The sequence below is a fragment of the Lynx canadensis genome, chromosome A2 (genome assembly GCF_007474595.2).
Source record: "Lynx canadensis isolate LIC74 chromosome A2, mLynCan4.pri.v2, whole genome shotgun sequence".
NCBI lineage: Eukaryota > Metazoa > Chordata > Mammalia > Carnivora > Felidae > Lynx > Lynx canadensis.
The window spans coordinates 11,194,628-11,211,399 of record NC_044304.2 but is presented as its reverse complement, the minus strand read 5'-3'; the positions used below and the strand labels follow the sequence as shown (position 1 = coordinate 11,211,399).

General features: G+C 52.9%; 1 protein-coding gene across 1 annotated transcript in view; it reads left to right on the top strand.

The window, feature by feature from the left end:
- Positions 1-13,534, top strand: part of NOTCH3 (notch receptor 3) — a 35,902-nt gene extending 22,368 nt beyond the window's left edge. Inside the window, 8 exon segments of the mRNA XM_030302390.1 lie at positions 77-231; positions 311-533; positions 1,543-1,627; positions 4,009-4,171; positions 5,779-6,083; positions 6,359-6,506; positions 10,277-10,374; positions 11,424-13,534. Coding sequence (XP_030158250.1) covers positions 77-231; positions 311-533; positions 1,543-1,627; positions 4,009-4,171; positions 5,779-6,083; positions 6,359-6,506; positions 10,277-10,374; positions 11,424-12,476 — 2,230 coding nt within the window. The 3' untranslated portion in view covers positions 12,477-13,534.
- The last annotated feature ends 3,238 nt before the right edge of the window (positions 13,535-16,772 follow it).

Sequence of the window (16,772 nt, the reverse complement as noted above, 5' to 3'; positions counted from 1 at the left end):
AGGGCATGGGGCTCCGTGCCTGGCCGGCAGCAGGTTGAGCCCCCCCTCCCCCCGTCCTTCCCTTGGGTCCCCGAAGCTCTGTGGTGATGCTGGAGATTGACAACCGGCTGTGCCTGCAGTCACCGGAGAATGACCACTGCTTCCCCGACGCCCAGAGTGCGGCCGACTACCTGGGAGCCTTGTCGGCGGTGGAACGCCTTGACTTCCCGTACCCGCTGCGGGCCGTGCGAGGTGAGGCCTGGCCTGGTGGCAGGGTGGGGGGGTGGGGCGGCCGGCCCGGGGCTGAAGCCCTCTGCTTCCCACCCCGCAGGGGAGCCGCTGGAGCTGCCGGAGCCGAGCATGCCGCTGCTTCCGCTGCTGGCCGCCAGCGCCGTCTTCCTGCTGGCCATCCTCGTGCTGGGCGTCATGGTGGCCCGGCGCAAGCGTGAGCACAGCACCCTCTGGTTCCCCGAGGGCTTCGCGCTCCACAAGGATGTGGCTGCCGGCCACAAGGGCCGCCGGGAGCCCGTGGGCCAAGACGCGCTGGGCATGAAGTAAGGACCCCGCCCACTCCCGGTGGCTGACTGGGGGCGGGGCTTGGGAGCCCTTGAGCCCACTTTGACCCGACTGACCTCTCATCCCCACCAGACCCTAGCTTCAGACTCCAGCCCAGACCCCAGTATGCATCCCCTTGACCACTGACCGACTCCATGATCCCGGGCGGGGGGGGCACCCCTGACTTGTGACCCCCTGACCCCCATGTCCTGTATCTCCGCTCCCCTGACTCGAATCCTACTCTGACCGGCCCCTGACCCTGCCTTGATCCTGGCCTCTCCAATTTCACCAAGATACTCAAGATTTGTTCCCACGTGACTGCTGGCCTCATGATCCTTATCTGCACCCCGACCCCTCACGGAGCCCTGACCTTATCGTCTATGACCGCCCCCCCCCAAATACCACCTCTGGCTCTAACCCACCCTGACCTTTGACCCCACCTCTGACCCTCTTTCCACCCCCAACTCAGTGTTCATTCTCCATGATCCTCAATCCTGGCCTTGGCCCTGGGCCTCGCCTCCAACTCCCTTATCTGTCCCTCAAGAACCCCCAACCCTGCCCTGCCCTAACCCCAGAATGTACCCCTCTCCTGCGACCCCATGACTTCCTGACTCTTCAGTACAACCTACTTAATCCTGGCTACATTCTTACCTGTGGGGAGGATAACTACATCCTCATGACTCCTGATGTCATCCTGTGTATTCTCTGCTGTATGCCTGTGACCCTCAGCTATCCCACAGCCCACTGTTCTGACCCCTGACCCCGTTCCTGGCCCTTCCTCGATTCCACCTTAAGACCCTGGCTGCCACCAATCATAACCCCTGACTATCCCCCCCAGTGACCTTAACTTCGTCCTGCAGCCTCTCTTTGGACTCTGTATCTTGGACCCCAGAACCCAACCCCAGCTGGCCCCTGGGGGCTCGTCTCTGACCCCACCCCAAATCCTCCTTCCAGGTTGCATGTCTCAGTTGTCTCTTCTCCCCTCCCCCCTTCCCATTGTGCCCACAGGAACATGGCCAAGAGCGAGAGTCTGATGGGGCAGGTGGCCACAGACTGGATGGACACTGAGTGCCCAGAAGCGAAGCGACTGAAGGTGGTGTCCTTTCTCTGACCCCTGCCCTCGGAGTTCTGGGTGGAGGGCCCCTGGTGGTCAGTGGGAGAGTTGCGGGAAGTCTCCGCTCTCCCTGGCTCTGGGGAACAGTCATGGTGGCCGCCCCATCCTGCCCCTCTCTAACCAGGGCCCTGCTCCCAGGTCCGTGTGGGGTCTTCTGGAGCGGAGCCCCTGACCTAGACAGCAACTCTGCTTTCTCACTGTGGGGTCCCACTTTGTCCAGGGTGCCCAGCCTGAAAGTGCTCCGAGCTGGTTTTAAACACCCTTTCCTGTACTGGGGCCGCACCCGTGGGTTCTGTCTTGGTCAGCTTACACAGCCGTTACAAAATACCACAGACTGGGGGTCTTAAATGACAGATACTTCTTTTCTCACAGTTCTGCAAGCTGGAAGTCAGGGAACAAGGTGCTGGCAGGGTTGGGTCGTGGTGAGGGCTCTCTTCCGGGCTTGTAGACAGCCGCCTTCTCTGTGTGTCCTCACGTGTGCTCTTCTGTGTGCATGGAGGGAGAGAGCTCTGGGGTTTCTTCCTCTTCTTACAAGGATCTCAGTCCTGTTGGTTTAGGGCCCCACCTTTATGACCTTGTTTAGCCTTGATTATCTCCTTAAAGGTCTTCTGTCCAAATACTCTTGTTTGCTGGAGGTGAGGGCTTCAACATATGATTTTGGGGGGACAACAGTTCAGTCTGTAACACGTTCCTGCCAACATTCCCTTATACTTGCTAGATGTCTTGAACACACGCAAGCAGCATCCTATTTTGTCTTTCGAAGGACCCTGTAAAGCAGCTGTTGATATACATCTCAATTCTCAGCCGCCTCTCCCTGGCTAGATTTTAATGTTTGTGAAATGGAGACATCTGTTACAATTGACAGCTGGAAGAAATCTGTTCACCTCAGGGTGTTCTTTTTCTTTCTTATCCCAAAGTGGGTATTAAGTAGATAGCAGAATAGGGTGTTTTTTTTTTTTTTTGTTTTTTTTTTGAGAGAGAGAGAGACACAGTGCAAGTGTGGGGAGAGGCAGAGGGAGACACAGAATCTAAAGCAGGCTCCAGTCTCTGAGCTGTCAGCACAGAGCCCGACGCAGTACTCGAACTCACAAGCCATGAGATCATGACCTGAGCCAAAGTCGGATGCTTAACCGACTGAGCCACCCAAGTGTCCCATGCAATAAGTTTTTGACGGCATTTTGACACAGCATTATCCTGATTTTGCTAATGAGAAGCTCAGAGCTCTAACGTGATCTGTCAGGTGATGGACAGCTAATCAGAAAGGGTCAGGGAGGCTGGGACAGCTGTCCATCACCTGGCTCTCCCCTTTCGTGAAATTCAACTCTCTGCCTGGGTCCTTAAGCTCAGGTCTGGCTTGATCAGGCTGTGTTTGGTGCCTGAGGGCTCCTAAATGTCCTGGCAGGCTAGTTAAGAATATTCTGTCCTGAAGGGCACCTGGGTGGCTCAGCGGGTTAAGGGTTCAAGTCTTGATTTCATCCAGGTCATGATCTTGAGGTCCTGAGATCGAGCCCCACATTGGGCTCAGTCCAGAGTGTGGAAACTGCTTGGATTCTCCCTCCCCCACTTGTGCTCTCTCCCTCTCTCTCTCTCTCTTTCAAAATAAATATACTGAAGAAGAAAAAACATTAAAAAATACCAAAAAAAAAAAAGAACATTCTGTCCTATTTCCGTAACATCACTATGCCTTTTGGACCCTGAGTCTGAAATTTATCAAGCTCCTGCTAGGGGCCCAGGTGCTATGCTTGTGAAGGTAAACTGATACATTTGTGTCTATTTTGTCCTGATACCTCATGTTCATAGTACTGGGTGGGAGTCCCACGTGGTATCCAGGGCCTCTCTTTGCTTCTCTCTTTCTCTCCCACCCATTCAGCCTTTTCTCAGACTAAAATTGATCCTTGAAGGACCAGCCCCCCACCCCCGCGTTTCTTTTACTAGTGATTTGTAGTTTCCAGAATGCAAATTTTGCATTTCTTCTATTAAATTTAATTCTAAATGTTTTACTCTTCCTGATGCTGTTGTCATGGGATTGTTCTCTCAATTTCGTTTTCAGCGTGTTCGCGTCTAGGGTATAGACAGGTGTCTACTGACAGGGGCTGTGCTCGGTGTCTTTTCCTTGATCACCCACCTTGGATTCCCAGCCCTCCCCACTTCCTACCCAGATTAAAATCCCACGCCTTCCTTTTATGGGTTCTCTGAGCTCCGGTATGTCAATTTCCTGTTTCCATATGTAGAAAAGAAGCAGGATATTCGTGGTTTCTTGGGGCCGTGTGTGCATCTCCACAAGAGAAAGCTGTGAGGATGCCCAGACTGTCCCTCTATCTCTTGGCTCTTTGTGAGAGCCTGGGTCCTTGTGCCTCCAGGTAGAGGACCCTGGCATGGGGGCCGAGGATGCTGTGGATTGTCGCCAGTGGACTCAACACCACCTGGTTGCAGCTGACATCCGTGTGGCACCAGCCATGGCCTTGACGCCCCCACAGGGCGATGTGGATGCTGATGGCGTGGATGTCAATGTGCGTGGCCCAGGTCAGTGGTGATGCCTTCCCCCTCCAAGGATCCCCTTACCAGTCCTACTTGGGAAAAGTTGCATCTGGGTCTGTGTCCTGGGGAGAGTTGGGTCTGTCTGGGGGTGTGTGTTAATCAGGACTCTTGGTTGTAAGTCATAATAGCCCAACTCAAACTAGTTTAAGTAAAACGAGAGATTTACTGGCTCTTGTAACCGAAAGCATCATGGATATTTGGGTCCAGGACTCCAGCCCAAGGAGGCTTTCTCCGGGGGGCATGATAGCCACAGGCCTGACCAACCTTGTAAAACCTTTATTACCAGGGCGCCTGGGTAGCTCAGTCAATTAAGCATCTGACTCTTGGTTTCAGCTCAGGTCCTGATCTCACAGTTTGTGGGTTCAAGGCCCACACCAGACTCTGTGGTGACAGCATGGAGCCTGCTTGGGAATCTCTCTCTCTTTCCTCTCTCCTCTCTTTCTGCCTCTTCTGACCACTCACCCACACTCACTCTCTCTCAAAATAAATAAATAAACATTAAAAAGAAAAAAATAAAACCTTCATTACCAGTTACCCTAGCAAAAGTCCCAGGATGAGTTCTGATTGGATGGACTACAGTCACCTGCCCATCCCTCAACTAATCAGTGTGACCTGGGGGCTGGAATATGCAGATTGACTGCAGGTCTGGGCCTAATGCGTCTCCTTGAGCCAAGGATTGGGTTTAGCTCTACTTGGGGCTTGAGGATGGAAAATGGGGTGCTTATGGCTCCCTAAGGGAAACGAGCAAATGCTCATGCAGAGTGTAGCAGATCACATTATTTGGATTCTCTCAGATCCGTCTTTCCTGCATTTCAGGGTATTCCTCCCCCAGCTCGTTTTGCTTTCATTCCAAATGACCTGCACTGATGGCTCTTTTTTGAAGTTCCTCAGGCCACCAGGGCCTGAAGTGCCTGGGATTTTATGTCTCTGGGGTGGTTCTTTTTTTTTTTTTTTTTTTTAAGTTTATTTATTTATTTTTGAGAGTCAGAGAAAGAGAGAGACAGAGAATCCCAAGCAGGCTCCGCGCTCTGTCAGCGCAGAGCCTGATGCGGGGCTCGAACTCATGAACCGTGAGATGGTGACCTGAGCCGAAATCAAGAGTTGGACGCTTAACCAACTGACCCACAGGTGCCCCCTGGGGTGGTTCTTCACTAGCGGGTGGGGGAGCGTGAAAGACACAGCTCCTTTGCCTCAAGCGGGATTACACCTCTGCGGTACCTGAGTCCCCCTTCAGGATCGGGCTGAAGTAACCCCCTGGGAATTTGCCTGACCTTGAACGCTTGCTTCTTCCTCCCTCCCTTGTCCTGTATCTGCCTTGGGAGCCCTTCTGTGACAAGTCACCTGCCCGTGCATCCTTATCCTGCCCTGGCTTCTCGGGTACCTGGCACAGATGCCATGCGTGTCTGTGTGTGCGTGCATGCACACGCATGTGCATGTGTACACACGTGCACACGTGGGTGCAGATGGGAGGACTCGTCGCTCCCTCTTGTGACCCTTGTGTCCCGCTTCCTGCTAATGCAATGCCCTCAGTCGCGTTCGCTGGCAAGGCCCCCTGTGCCCACCTCCCCGTGACACATTCCCGGCCTTTGCAGACGGATTCACCCCACTGATGCTGGCCTCTTTCTGTGGCGGGGCTCTGGAGCCAATGCCCACCGAGGAGGATGAGGCAGAAGACGCGTCAGCCAGCATCATCTCAGACCTGATCTGCCAGGGAGCCCAGCTTGGGGCACGGACTGACCGCACGGGCGAGACAGCCCTGCACCTCGCTGCCCGCTATGCCCGGGCCGATGCGGCCAAGCGGCTGCTGGATGCCGGGGCAGACACCAATGCCCAGGACCATTCAGGCCGCACTCCTTTGCACACTGCTGTCACCGCTGATGCCCAAGGCGTCTTCCAGGTGAGGTGGACCTGCCCCTTTGGACTTCGGAGCTGGCAGCCGACATGAGGCATCAGCCAGGCCTGGGTTTGAGCCCTGGTCCTACGAGACGGAGCTTGCTTTTCTCATTTGTTAAATGGGGGTCTGTGGGAGTATGGGGCCTGGCGGGTACCCGCTTCCTGGACTTCACGGAGTCTATAGGGGACGTGGGGGTTGGGGAGCTCAGGGGACTTGGAGATGTACCTGGTCCTTCTGTTCCTGCCGTGACCCTCCCTTCTGCACACCTTCCCTTCTAGATTCTCATCCGGAACCGCTCCACAGACCTGGATGCCCGCATGGCGGATGGTTCAACGGCGCTAATCCTCGCAGCCCGTCTGGCGGTGGAGGGCATGGTGGAAGAACTCATTGCCAGCCACGCTGATGTCAATGCTGTGGATGAGCTTGGTACGCTGTGGGGAGTAGCCGTGGGTGGAGGCTGAGAGGGGGCACCTGGGCCCTAACTGTAGGTGTTAACTCACACCCACACTGAGACCCAATCACTGAAACTCACGCACGTGCAACAGAGTGTTTTGTTTTTTGGTTTTTTTTTTTAATGTTTATTTTTTGTTTATTTTTGAGAGAGAGACAGAGTGTGAGTGGGGGGGGGGGGGGGAGAGAGGGAGACAGAACCCGAAGCAGGCTCCGGGCTCCAAGCTGTCCGCACAGAGCCCGACACGGGGCTGGAACTCACGAACCGTGAGATCACGACTTGAGCCGAAGTCGGATGCTTAACCGACTGAGCCACCTAGGCGTCCCACGTGTAACAGAGTTTTGATGTGGACTTACACTCACATGTTTTGTGTGTGTGTGTGTGTGTGTGTGTGTGTGTGTGTGGCATTTGCTAGCCCATATGACACCTCCGTGACTTAGAAAAAGGTGGCCTTCCCGAAGACACTTCATTTCCGTTTGCTTTAGCAGAAGAACTTACTATGCTGCTCTCTGCTGGACAGCTGGTATAGTACATTTGCAAATTGGCCAAATCCATCCATACGTGATGGCAAATACCTCTGTGGAGGTGGCTTGCTTGCACAGATCCCGACCTTTCTGGAGCAGGTGTTCTCAACCTCTGCACCATTTACACTTGGGGTTGGATGATTCTTTGTGCTGGGGGCTGTCCTTGCAATGTAGGATATTAAACAGCGTCCCTGGCCTTGACCCACTAGATGCCAGCAGCACCCCACTCCCCAGCTGCGACAACCAAAAATGTCTCCAGATATTGGCAAATGCCCCTGGGTCGGGGGATCACCTCTGTTTGAGAACTGTGGCTCTGGAGAAGCACTGTCCAGTAGGACTTTCTGTGTTGATGGAAATCATTCTTGGTCTGTGATGAGCAATGTGGTGGCCCCTGGCCACATGTGGTGGCTTTTGAGCACTTGAAATGTGGCTAGGGCAAATGAAGAGCTAAATGTTTTGTTTCATTTAATTTTTTAACCTTTGTTTTGCCTGCTTTCTTTAACAAGCTTTATTTATTTATTTTTAAAAATGTTTTTATTTATTTTGAGACGGAGAGAGACAGAGTGCAAGCAGGGGAGGGGCAGAGAGAGGGGGAGACACAGAATCCGAAGCAGGCTCCAGGCTCCGAGCTGTCAGCACAGAGCCCAGCGCGGGGCTCGAACTCACAGAGTGTGAGATCATGACCTGAGCTGAAGTCGGACGCTTAACCGACTGAGCCACCCAGGCGCCCCTAAAAAGCTTTATTTATTTATTTATTTATTTATTTATTTATTTATTTATTTAAAGTTTAAATTTTTTTTTTACATTTATTTATTTTTTAAGAAACAGTGAGACAAAGCGTGAGTGGGGGAGGGGCAGAGAGAGAAGGAGACACAGAATCTGAAGCAGGCTCCAGGCTCTGAGCAAGCAGTCAGCACAGAGCCCGATGTGGGGCTCAAATCCACGAACTGAGATCATGACCTGAGCTGAAGTCGGACGCTCAACCGACTGAGCCACCCGGGCGCCCCTAAAAAGCTTTAGTTAGATGTAATTCACATACAATACAATTCAGCCACTTAAAGTATGAAATCCAGTGGCTTTTAGTATAATCACATAGTTTTGCAACTATCATCATAGTAAATTTTATTTTATTTATTTATTTTTAATGTTCATTTATTTTTGAGACAGAGAGAGACACAGCATGAGCAGGGAAGGGGCAGAGAGAGAGGGAGACACAGAATCTGAAGCAGGCTCCGGGCTCTGGGCCGTCAGCCCAGAGCCCGACGCGGGGCTCGAACTCACGAACTGTGAGATCATGACCTGAGCCGAAGTCGGACGCTTAACCGACTGAGCCACCCAGGCGCCCCTCATCATAGTAAATTTTAGAACATTTTCACCACCTGGAGAGAAGCCCTCACCATTAGCTGACACCCTCCAATCTCCTTACCTTCCCAGCCGTAGGCAACCGCCTAAACACATACTTTCTGTATGGATTTTCCTACTCTGAATGTTTCCTAACATTCATTGGCTGCTGCTCCTATGAACAATCATGTACCGGTTTTTGTGTAGACATATGTTTTCATTTCTCTTGGGTACACAACTAGGAGCAAAATTGCTGAGTCATATGGTAACTCTATGTTGAATCTTGTGAGGAGCGGCCAGACTTTTCCACAGTGCCTGCCCTGTGTCACATTCCTGCCGGCCGTGCATGAGGGTTCCAGTTTCTTCACGTGCTCGCAGATAGTTGTTATTAACTGTCTTTTGTCACAGCCTTCCTAGTGGGTGTGAATTGGTATCTCGTTGTGGTCTTGATTTTTATTTCCCTGGTGGCTAATGATGTTGAGCATATTTCCATGTGCTTATTGGCCATGTGTATATCTGCTTTGGAAAAATGTCTATTTTGATGCTTTGCCCATTTTTTAAAAAGTTATTATTTGAAAGAGAGAGAGAGAGAGAGAGAGAGAGAGAGAGAGAGAGCGCGCGCATGTGCACGAGTGGGGGAGGGGCAGAGAAAGAGGGAGAGAGAGAGAGAATCCCAAACAGGCTTCATTCTCAGCATGGAGGTTACCCGAGGGCTTGATTCCACAATGGTGAGATTTTGACCTGAGCCAAAATCAAGAGTCAGACGCCCAAATGACTAAGCCACCTGGGCATCCCTGCCTGTTTTTAAATTGGGTTTTTGTTTTTTTATTCTTGAGTTAGAAGACTTCTTTATATGTTTTTGGTATAAGTCTCTTATCAGATACGTGGTTTATAAAGATTTGTCCCATTTTGTAGGTTTTCTTTTCACTTTCTTGATGGTGTCCTTAGAAGCACAGACATTTTAATTTTGATGAGATCCAATTTATTTATTTCTGTTGTTACTGTTTTGTTTTGTTTTGGTTTTTTTTTTTTTGGTGTCCTAGCTAAGAATCCTTTGCCTAAATCAAGGTCATGAAGTTTTACTCCTCTGTTTTCCTCTAAATGTTTTATAGTTTGAGCCCTTACATGTAGATATTTGATTCATTTGAGTTGATTTTTGTATTTGGTGTGAGGTAGGGATCCAGCCCCGTTCTTTTTTTTTTTTTAATTTTTTAAATTTTTTTTTTCAACGTTTATTTATTTTTGGGACAGAGAGAGACAGAGCATGAACGGGCGAGGGGCAGAGAGAGAGGGAGACACAGAATCAGAAACAGGCTCCAGGCTCTGAGCCATCAGCCCAGAGCCTGACGCGGGGCTCGAACTCACGGACCGCGAGATCGTGACCTGGCTGAAGTCGGACGCTTAACCGACTGCGCCACCCAGGCGCCCCTGGCCCCGTTCTATTGCACGTGGAGATCCATTTGTCCCAGCACCATTTGTTGAGAAGGCTAGCCTTTCCCTATTGAGTGGTCTTGGCAGCTGTGTTGTTTAATTTTAATCAGTGTAAATCTAAAGAGCAGTGTGTGCTTGATGGCTACTGCATGGGACAGGCACAGCACTAGCTACAACCGAGTGAGGACCACATAGTACCCCCGCCTGTGTATGGAGAGTCACGCACTGTAGGTGTGCACATACACGCACAATGTCTCTCTTGGACAGAGAGCGTCATCCCACAGGTCGGCACATATAGGGACCCAAACACATGATCAGGTACTCATGGGAGGTCCCCCCACCCGCCTGCCTGCCAGGCCATATTCTAGACACTTTCTGTCCCCCGGCCGTGGGACCCTAGCAAATGAGCTTAGTCCTAACCCTAACTTCTCCCCCCACCCCCCCCACAGGGAAATCAGCCTTACACTGGGCAGCAGCTGTCAACAATGTGGAGGCCACGTTGGCCCTGCTCAAAAATGGAGCCAACAAGGACATGCAGGATAGCAAGGTGAGCCCCAGCCCTTGACCCACCAGGCAGTCAGCCCTAAATATGGCAAAGAGCAGGGTGGGGTGGGTTAGTGGGGGCATTCATCTTGCCTGCAGCCAAGTTAGGATTTGGACCTAACAGCCTCTAACAGTGGATTAGAGGAGAAAGCGTGTGGCAGTTGCTGTGTGACCTTGGGCAAATTGCTGAACATCTCTGAACCTCAGTGTCCTCATCTGTGAAGTGGGGAGGCAACAGCACCCACCTCGTTGTTGTCTCCTGAGGATTCACTGAACGCATTTGCAAAATGCTTAGTAGATCCTCAATAAAAGGTAACTGTTACGATCATTGTTTTAAAAGCCTTGCAGGGTGAAATTACTCTCCTCATTTTATAAATGGGAAGAGTGAGGCCCAGAGGGGCACAGGGATGGATTCTGTCCTTATCTGACATTTTGATATTTTATCCATTACAGATTTTTTTGGCCAACAAGTATAATTTAAGAAAGGGTTGCATTAAAATATCATTTAGTTTGATGATTGGCTTTTTAAAAAAAAAATTTTTTTTTAACATTCATTTATTATTGAAAGACAGAGTCAGAGCGTGAGCAGGGGAGGGGCAGAGAGAGAGGGAGACAGAATCCGAAGCAGGCTCCAGGCTCTGAGCTGTCAGCACAGAGCCCGACGTGGTGCTTGAACTGAACAAACTGCGAGATCATGACCTGAGCTGAAGTCAGACGCTCAACCGACTGAGCCACCCAGGCGCCCCCAATGATTGGTTTTTGACGCCCCCTTAAGTTTTGTGCCTAAGGGGAGTGCCTCACTTTCCTCACCCTAGTCCTGGCCCTGGGGCATGACGCTTAGTAGGCACTGGACGGATGCGCTCTAAAGGAAAGAACTTGCCTAGTTTCCCCTCAGCAGAGCGGGGATCCCATCGAAGCTCTGCTGGGCTGGAGAGTGTGGCTTCTTAGCTGGTTTCCACCAGAGGCTAGAAGGCCGCCAGACCTTGGCCAGGAGTTAATCCGGGCTCTTGGGATGCTGATCTGTCGTGGGTTCTGTGCCTCACTCCCGCTCAGGAGGAAACTCCACTGTTTCTGGCCGCCCGGGAGGGCAGCTATGAGGCTGCCAAGCTGCTGCTGGACCACTTCGCCAACCGCGAGATCACAGACCACCTGGACAGGCTGCCGCGGGACGTGGCCCAGGAGCGGCTGCACCAGGACATCGTGCGCCTGCTGGACCAGCCCAGTGGGCCCCGGAGCCCTCCCGGCCCACACGGCCTGGGGCCCCTCCTCTGCCCACCGGGGGCCTTCCTCCCGGGCCTCAAGGTGGCACAGTCTGGGGGCAAGAAGAGCCGGAGGCCACCCGGGAAGGCGGGGCTGGGGCCGCAGGGCGCCCGGGGGCGGGGCAAGAAGCTGACGCTGGCCTGCCCCGGTCCCCTGGCCGAGAGCTCGGTCACGCTGTCGCCCGTGGACTCGCTGGACTCCCCGCGGCCCTTCGGTGGGCCCCCCGCGTCCCCTGGCGGCTTCTCCCTCGAGGGGCCCTACGCGGCTGCCACCGCCACGGCTGTGTCCCTGGCGCAGCTCGGTGGCGCGGGCCGGGCCGGTCTAGGGCGCCAGCCCCCCGGGGGCTGCGTGCTCAGCTTGGGTCTGCTGAACCCCGTGGCCGTTCCCCTCGACTGGGCCCGGCTGCCGCCACCTGCCCCGCCGGGCCCCTCGTTCCTGCTGCCGCTGGCGCCGGGACCCCAGCTGCTGAACCCCGGGACCCCCGTGTCGCCCCAGGAGCGGCCCCCACCGTACCTGGCGGCCCCGGGACACGGCGAGGAGTACCCGGCAGCCGGCGCCCACGGCAGCCCCCCCAAGGCCCGCTTCCTGAGGGTCCCCAGCGAGCACCCTTACCTGACCCCCTCCCCCGAGTCCCCCGAGCACTGGGCCAGCCCCTCGCCTCCCTCCCTCTCGGACTGGTCAGACTCCACGCCCAGCCCAGCCACTGCCACCGGGCCCGCGGCCACAGCCGCTGGGGCGCTGCCTGCCCAGCCGCTCCCCCTTTCCGTCCCAGGCCCGCTAGCTCAGGCCCAGACCCAGCTGGGGCCCCAGCCCGAAGTCACCCCCAAGAGGCAGGTGTTGGCCTGAGAGCTCTCCAGTTCCTGGGTCTTGGGGGGCTGAACAGACATCCTGTCCTGATTCTCTCTCTCCCCCCGCTTCCTTTGTAGACCTTTCCCTTCTCTTTTCTCTCCACCAGCCTCCTCGCACCGGTCCAACTCCCCCTCGAAGTGTGGCTGAGATAGGTCCGCAGCCTCGGCTTTCAGTCCTGCTTTATTTATAGGGGGTGCGGGCTGACTCCCCTCCACCCCCTGGGTCTTGAGATGAGCCTGGGGCCTCCTCCTGCACCCCCCCATCCCCATGCTTCCGTCCCTCCCCCCTCTCCTGCCTCCTCTGGTCTCTCTCCTTCCACTCCGACACGAGTGAATTATTATTATTTTTTTTTACATTTTGTATAGAAACAAATTCATTTAAACAAACTTATTATTATTATTATTTTTTACAAAATATATATATGGAGACGCTCCCTGCCCCTGCAAACCCCCCAGTGCCCCCGTGGGGCTGAGTCTGTGGGCCCATTCGGCCAAGCTGGATCCTGTGTACCGAGTACACAGGCATGACCGGGATCCTGTGTACCGAGTACACAACCCTGGTGTGTACCAAGTAGGCACCCTTGGGCGCACCCTCCGGGGCGGGGGGCGGGTGAGACTTGGGAGCCTGTTTCCTCCCCCACGTCCCTCACTTCACTGCATTCCAGATGGAACTTGTTCTATAGCTTTGCTGGGGGGAGGGCTCTTCTGGCCCAGAGAGCCCGCCCCAGGTCCCCCCAACCCTAGAGCCGGGGCCATCTCTCTTGGGGAGCTGGGTGGGGGTGGCTGGTGAGAACGTGAGGACCAGGGGAGATGTGTGCATGTCACTTTGCCTCCCTCTAAATACGGGACTGCAGGAAGGGAATGAGCTGCCTGGTGGCACCCCTCCCCTGGTACTCCCCCCCCCACCCCCCTGCCCAGCCCCGGGGGCAAAATAGAAGTATTTTTAGGCTATTTTTGTAATGTGGCTTCTGGTCACTATCCCTGTGTAGCTAAATTCCCTTGCATTGTACAGCCCCCAGTCCCCTCACCACCTAATAAAGGAATAGTTAACACTCAGTGTCCTTGGTCTGTGTCTCGAGAAGGTGGGGGGTGGGGGGTAGTGGTGGGCCTTCTATATCTCTGGGGCTGACTTGAGTTCCCATCATGGGTTGAACCCCATGCGGCTTGCCAGCCCACTCCTGCTTCCTCTCTTGGCAGATGACTCTGCTGATTAGTTCAGAGGTGGTCACCTGACTTCAGGTGAGCCAATCAGATTCCCTTTCCCCAGAAGTTCCTTAATGCAGACGCTGAGAAAGAGGTCAGTTGTTGGGGCTTCTAAGGCCATGGGCAGATGGAGAACTATGGGTGGCTAGTTTTATTGGCGGGGGGTGGGGGGAGTGCTTGGGTGGCTCCAGAGACTTGGAGGCAGTATCTGAGTTCCAGTTGGAGCGTCCATTCTAGTTAATTGAGCGTGCATTCCATTGGCACCAACAGGTATTTAATAATTGCCTCCTAAGTGCCCGATGCTGCTTCTGCATGAATCTCACCTCTACCTTGTGCTCCCTTGGGTTCTGGAGACAATGCTGCACGTGTGTAATAGTACTCCTTTGCACGTACTAGCGTAGATGGATTTCTCTGTCTTGCAACCAGTTGTGCCCCCAAACAAGATTGCGTTCGCATTGGGACCCTCCGGGAAAGGAGGATGGGAGAATGTTCACTGATTCCTCCTGTCATTTTGTCATCGGCAGGTCCCTTCCCTTGCCTCCATGCTGACCTCGGTTCTTGAGTTTTGCCAAGAAAGAATTCAGAGCTAAACTCTCAAGTAAGTGAGAGTTGAATGACAGTTAAAGAGACCTACGGATGGCAACTACACCAGGGGTCAGGGTTGTCTTGTTTTTTATACTTGCATGGGTTATAGGTCATAGCTAGGCGAGTCTCTAATTGCCTCCAACCATCTAAGGGACTCCTCCTGCCAGTTGGGAGGGGGGCATTGGGGGCCCTATATGGTCCTTGTGGAACCCTCACGGCAGCCTTCCCACGGCAGGGGTGTCAAAACCGCGATGTAAATGTATAGTTATGAAGCTATGGAGGGCAACAGTTATAGGGAAGAACGCACCCCCCCCCCAGCCCCTCCCCTTGACTCTCTCCGCCATTTGGAATTTGATTTCCTCTCTTTTTATCAGTCAGAAAGGATCTGTTCCCTGCTCATATCTAGCTAACTGCCTACTCTACCAATTTGGAGTGCTCTTGGTTGCCAGTGACACAAAAAACCTACTCAATATGCTTAAACAGAAAAGGAATTTATTAGCTCATATAACTAAGAAGGACCAGCTTCGGGAAGATCAGATCTAGCAACTCAAATGAGGTAGGTGAACAAGTTCTGAGTTTCTCTTTATCTCTACAGCTTTTTCTCTGGGTATCAGTTTCACCCTCGGGCTCCACATAGTACCCTTACTATGTAGCATAGCCCTCCTTCTGTGTTAGCAAAGTAGGTGCAAAGATCACAGACCATATTGCACTTTCCAGAGAATTGAGAAGCTTCTAGTTTCGAGGTGGATTTTGTAGTGACCTCAACCGGGTCAGGCATCCATCTTCTAACTCGGGGTTTCTCAACATCGGCAGTATTGGCATCTGGGACCCGATCGTTCTTTGCTCTGGGGGCCGCCCTGGGCATTGTCGAATGTTTAACAGCACCTCGGGCCTCCACCCACTAGATGCCAGCAGCAGCCTCTCCTCCATTGTGACAACCGGAAATGCTTCCAGACATGCCAGTTGTTCCCTGGGAGTGGGGGGGATTGCCTTTGAGCACCACCGCATGAACGAGTCACTAGGGCAATGGGGCATGGAACGTGCGGATTCCTTAAAGCAATCATTCTCTGCTCTGGAACTGGACGTGGCGTATGTTCAGGGACGATCAGGTTTGCAGATGCAGGCATTCTGTGGAAGCAACCAAGTGTTCACGCCACCTCTCTTCCTTGGGCTAAATCTTTGGAGATGGAACGATCTCTTTCATTGTTGTCTCAAGTTTATTTTATGCACGTTCATCTAGCCCCTGCATGCTTGCTGGGCGCTTACTGTATGCCAAAGCCTGGACTAGTTGTTGGGGGTAGAATGATGACTTATATGGCCCGCTCTCTGCTCTTCTGGAATTTTGAGCTAGTTAGAGGATGTATAGTGGGTGTCCACTATGTCCCTGTGGATCTTGACAGAGGTTGACAGAGTCTGGGAACCCCTAAAACTCTCTACCCGTGGCTTTGTATGGGGCAGGAATAGCCCTCAAGAATGAGGGGTGGTCGGGAGCTAATGGATAAACACCCTCGCCTCCTTTCTATTCTGTGGGAGAAATTCAGAGGTGTGTTTGCGCAGCCTCAGAGGATGCCCTTTGGGATTGATCCCCATTGCCCATGGCAGCAACTAACTCTTCCTCACTGAGGCTCTCTGGGGTGTTCCTTTTTGAAATGTTCCGACTGGATGTTTCTGGGATAATTTTTCAAATAAATCCTTTGCACTTGAATCCTTGGCCCAAGAGAAGTCCATCTTAGCTGTGTACATGAGTTGACTCTTGGGGCGGAGAAACCAAAATGTCTGTTGGGGTGCAAGCCATTTTGGGGATCCTTTTTTCTGAGTGCTACTCGAGGGAGGAAAAAGTCATTCTCCCAACGCACACTGCCTACTTTATCATGCAACCCTGACTTTATGTAAACAGGGCATTGGAGATGCTTGTCTCACAAAGGGGAGCTACTTTCATATCTGGTGGACCCAACTTTTTGTAAGTACGTGGGAGTCTTCTCTCGGGGTGTCAGGTGGGAGAACAGGAAGTCTGCAGCAGTGGTTAAGGAAAATGAGCTAGTGGGGTTCGAAGATCCATGTGCATGTGACTTTACTGGTACCCACAAGATTCGGAGACACTTGGAGTCATTGTCCTAGTTGACTTCTTGACTGAAAGGACAGTGATAGAATAGCTGTGTGTCTGCTCTTTGCCCCTCTGTTCTACCCTCACCCTTCTCTCCATTCTGTTCTGTGCTTGGATGACTCAGGTAGATGGAACCATCGGGCTCCTTTATCCTCTGGCTTCCACTTGGATTTGGCCAACGGGGTGGAAGATTAGGGAATAGAATGTATTTATTTCCTTGGTTCCACACCTGCAGGATAGCTGTGGTGCTCTCCATCTAGCTGCCCTCTGTGAGTTTGGGTAATTATTCCCTCTCCTTCCCCTTGGCCCTTCTGGCCTAAGGGTGGTAAAGTCTCTCTACCATTGCAAGCCCAAGGTACAGCAGCATGCCTTTCCTACATCCTATCTATCTATCTATCATCT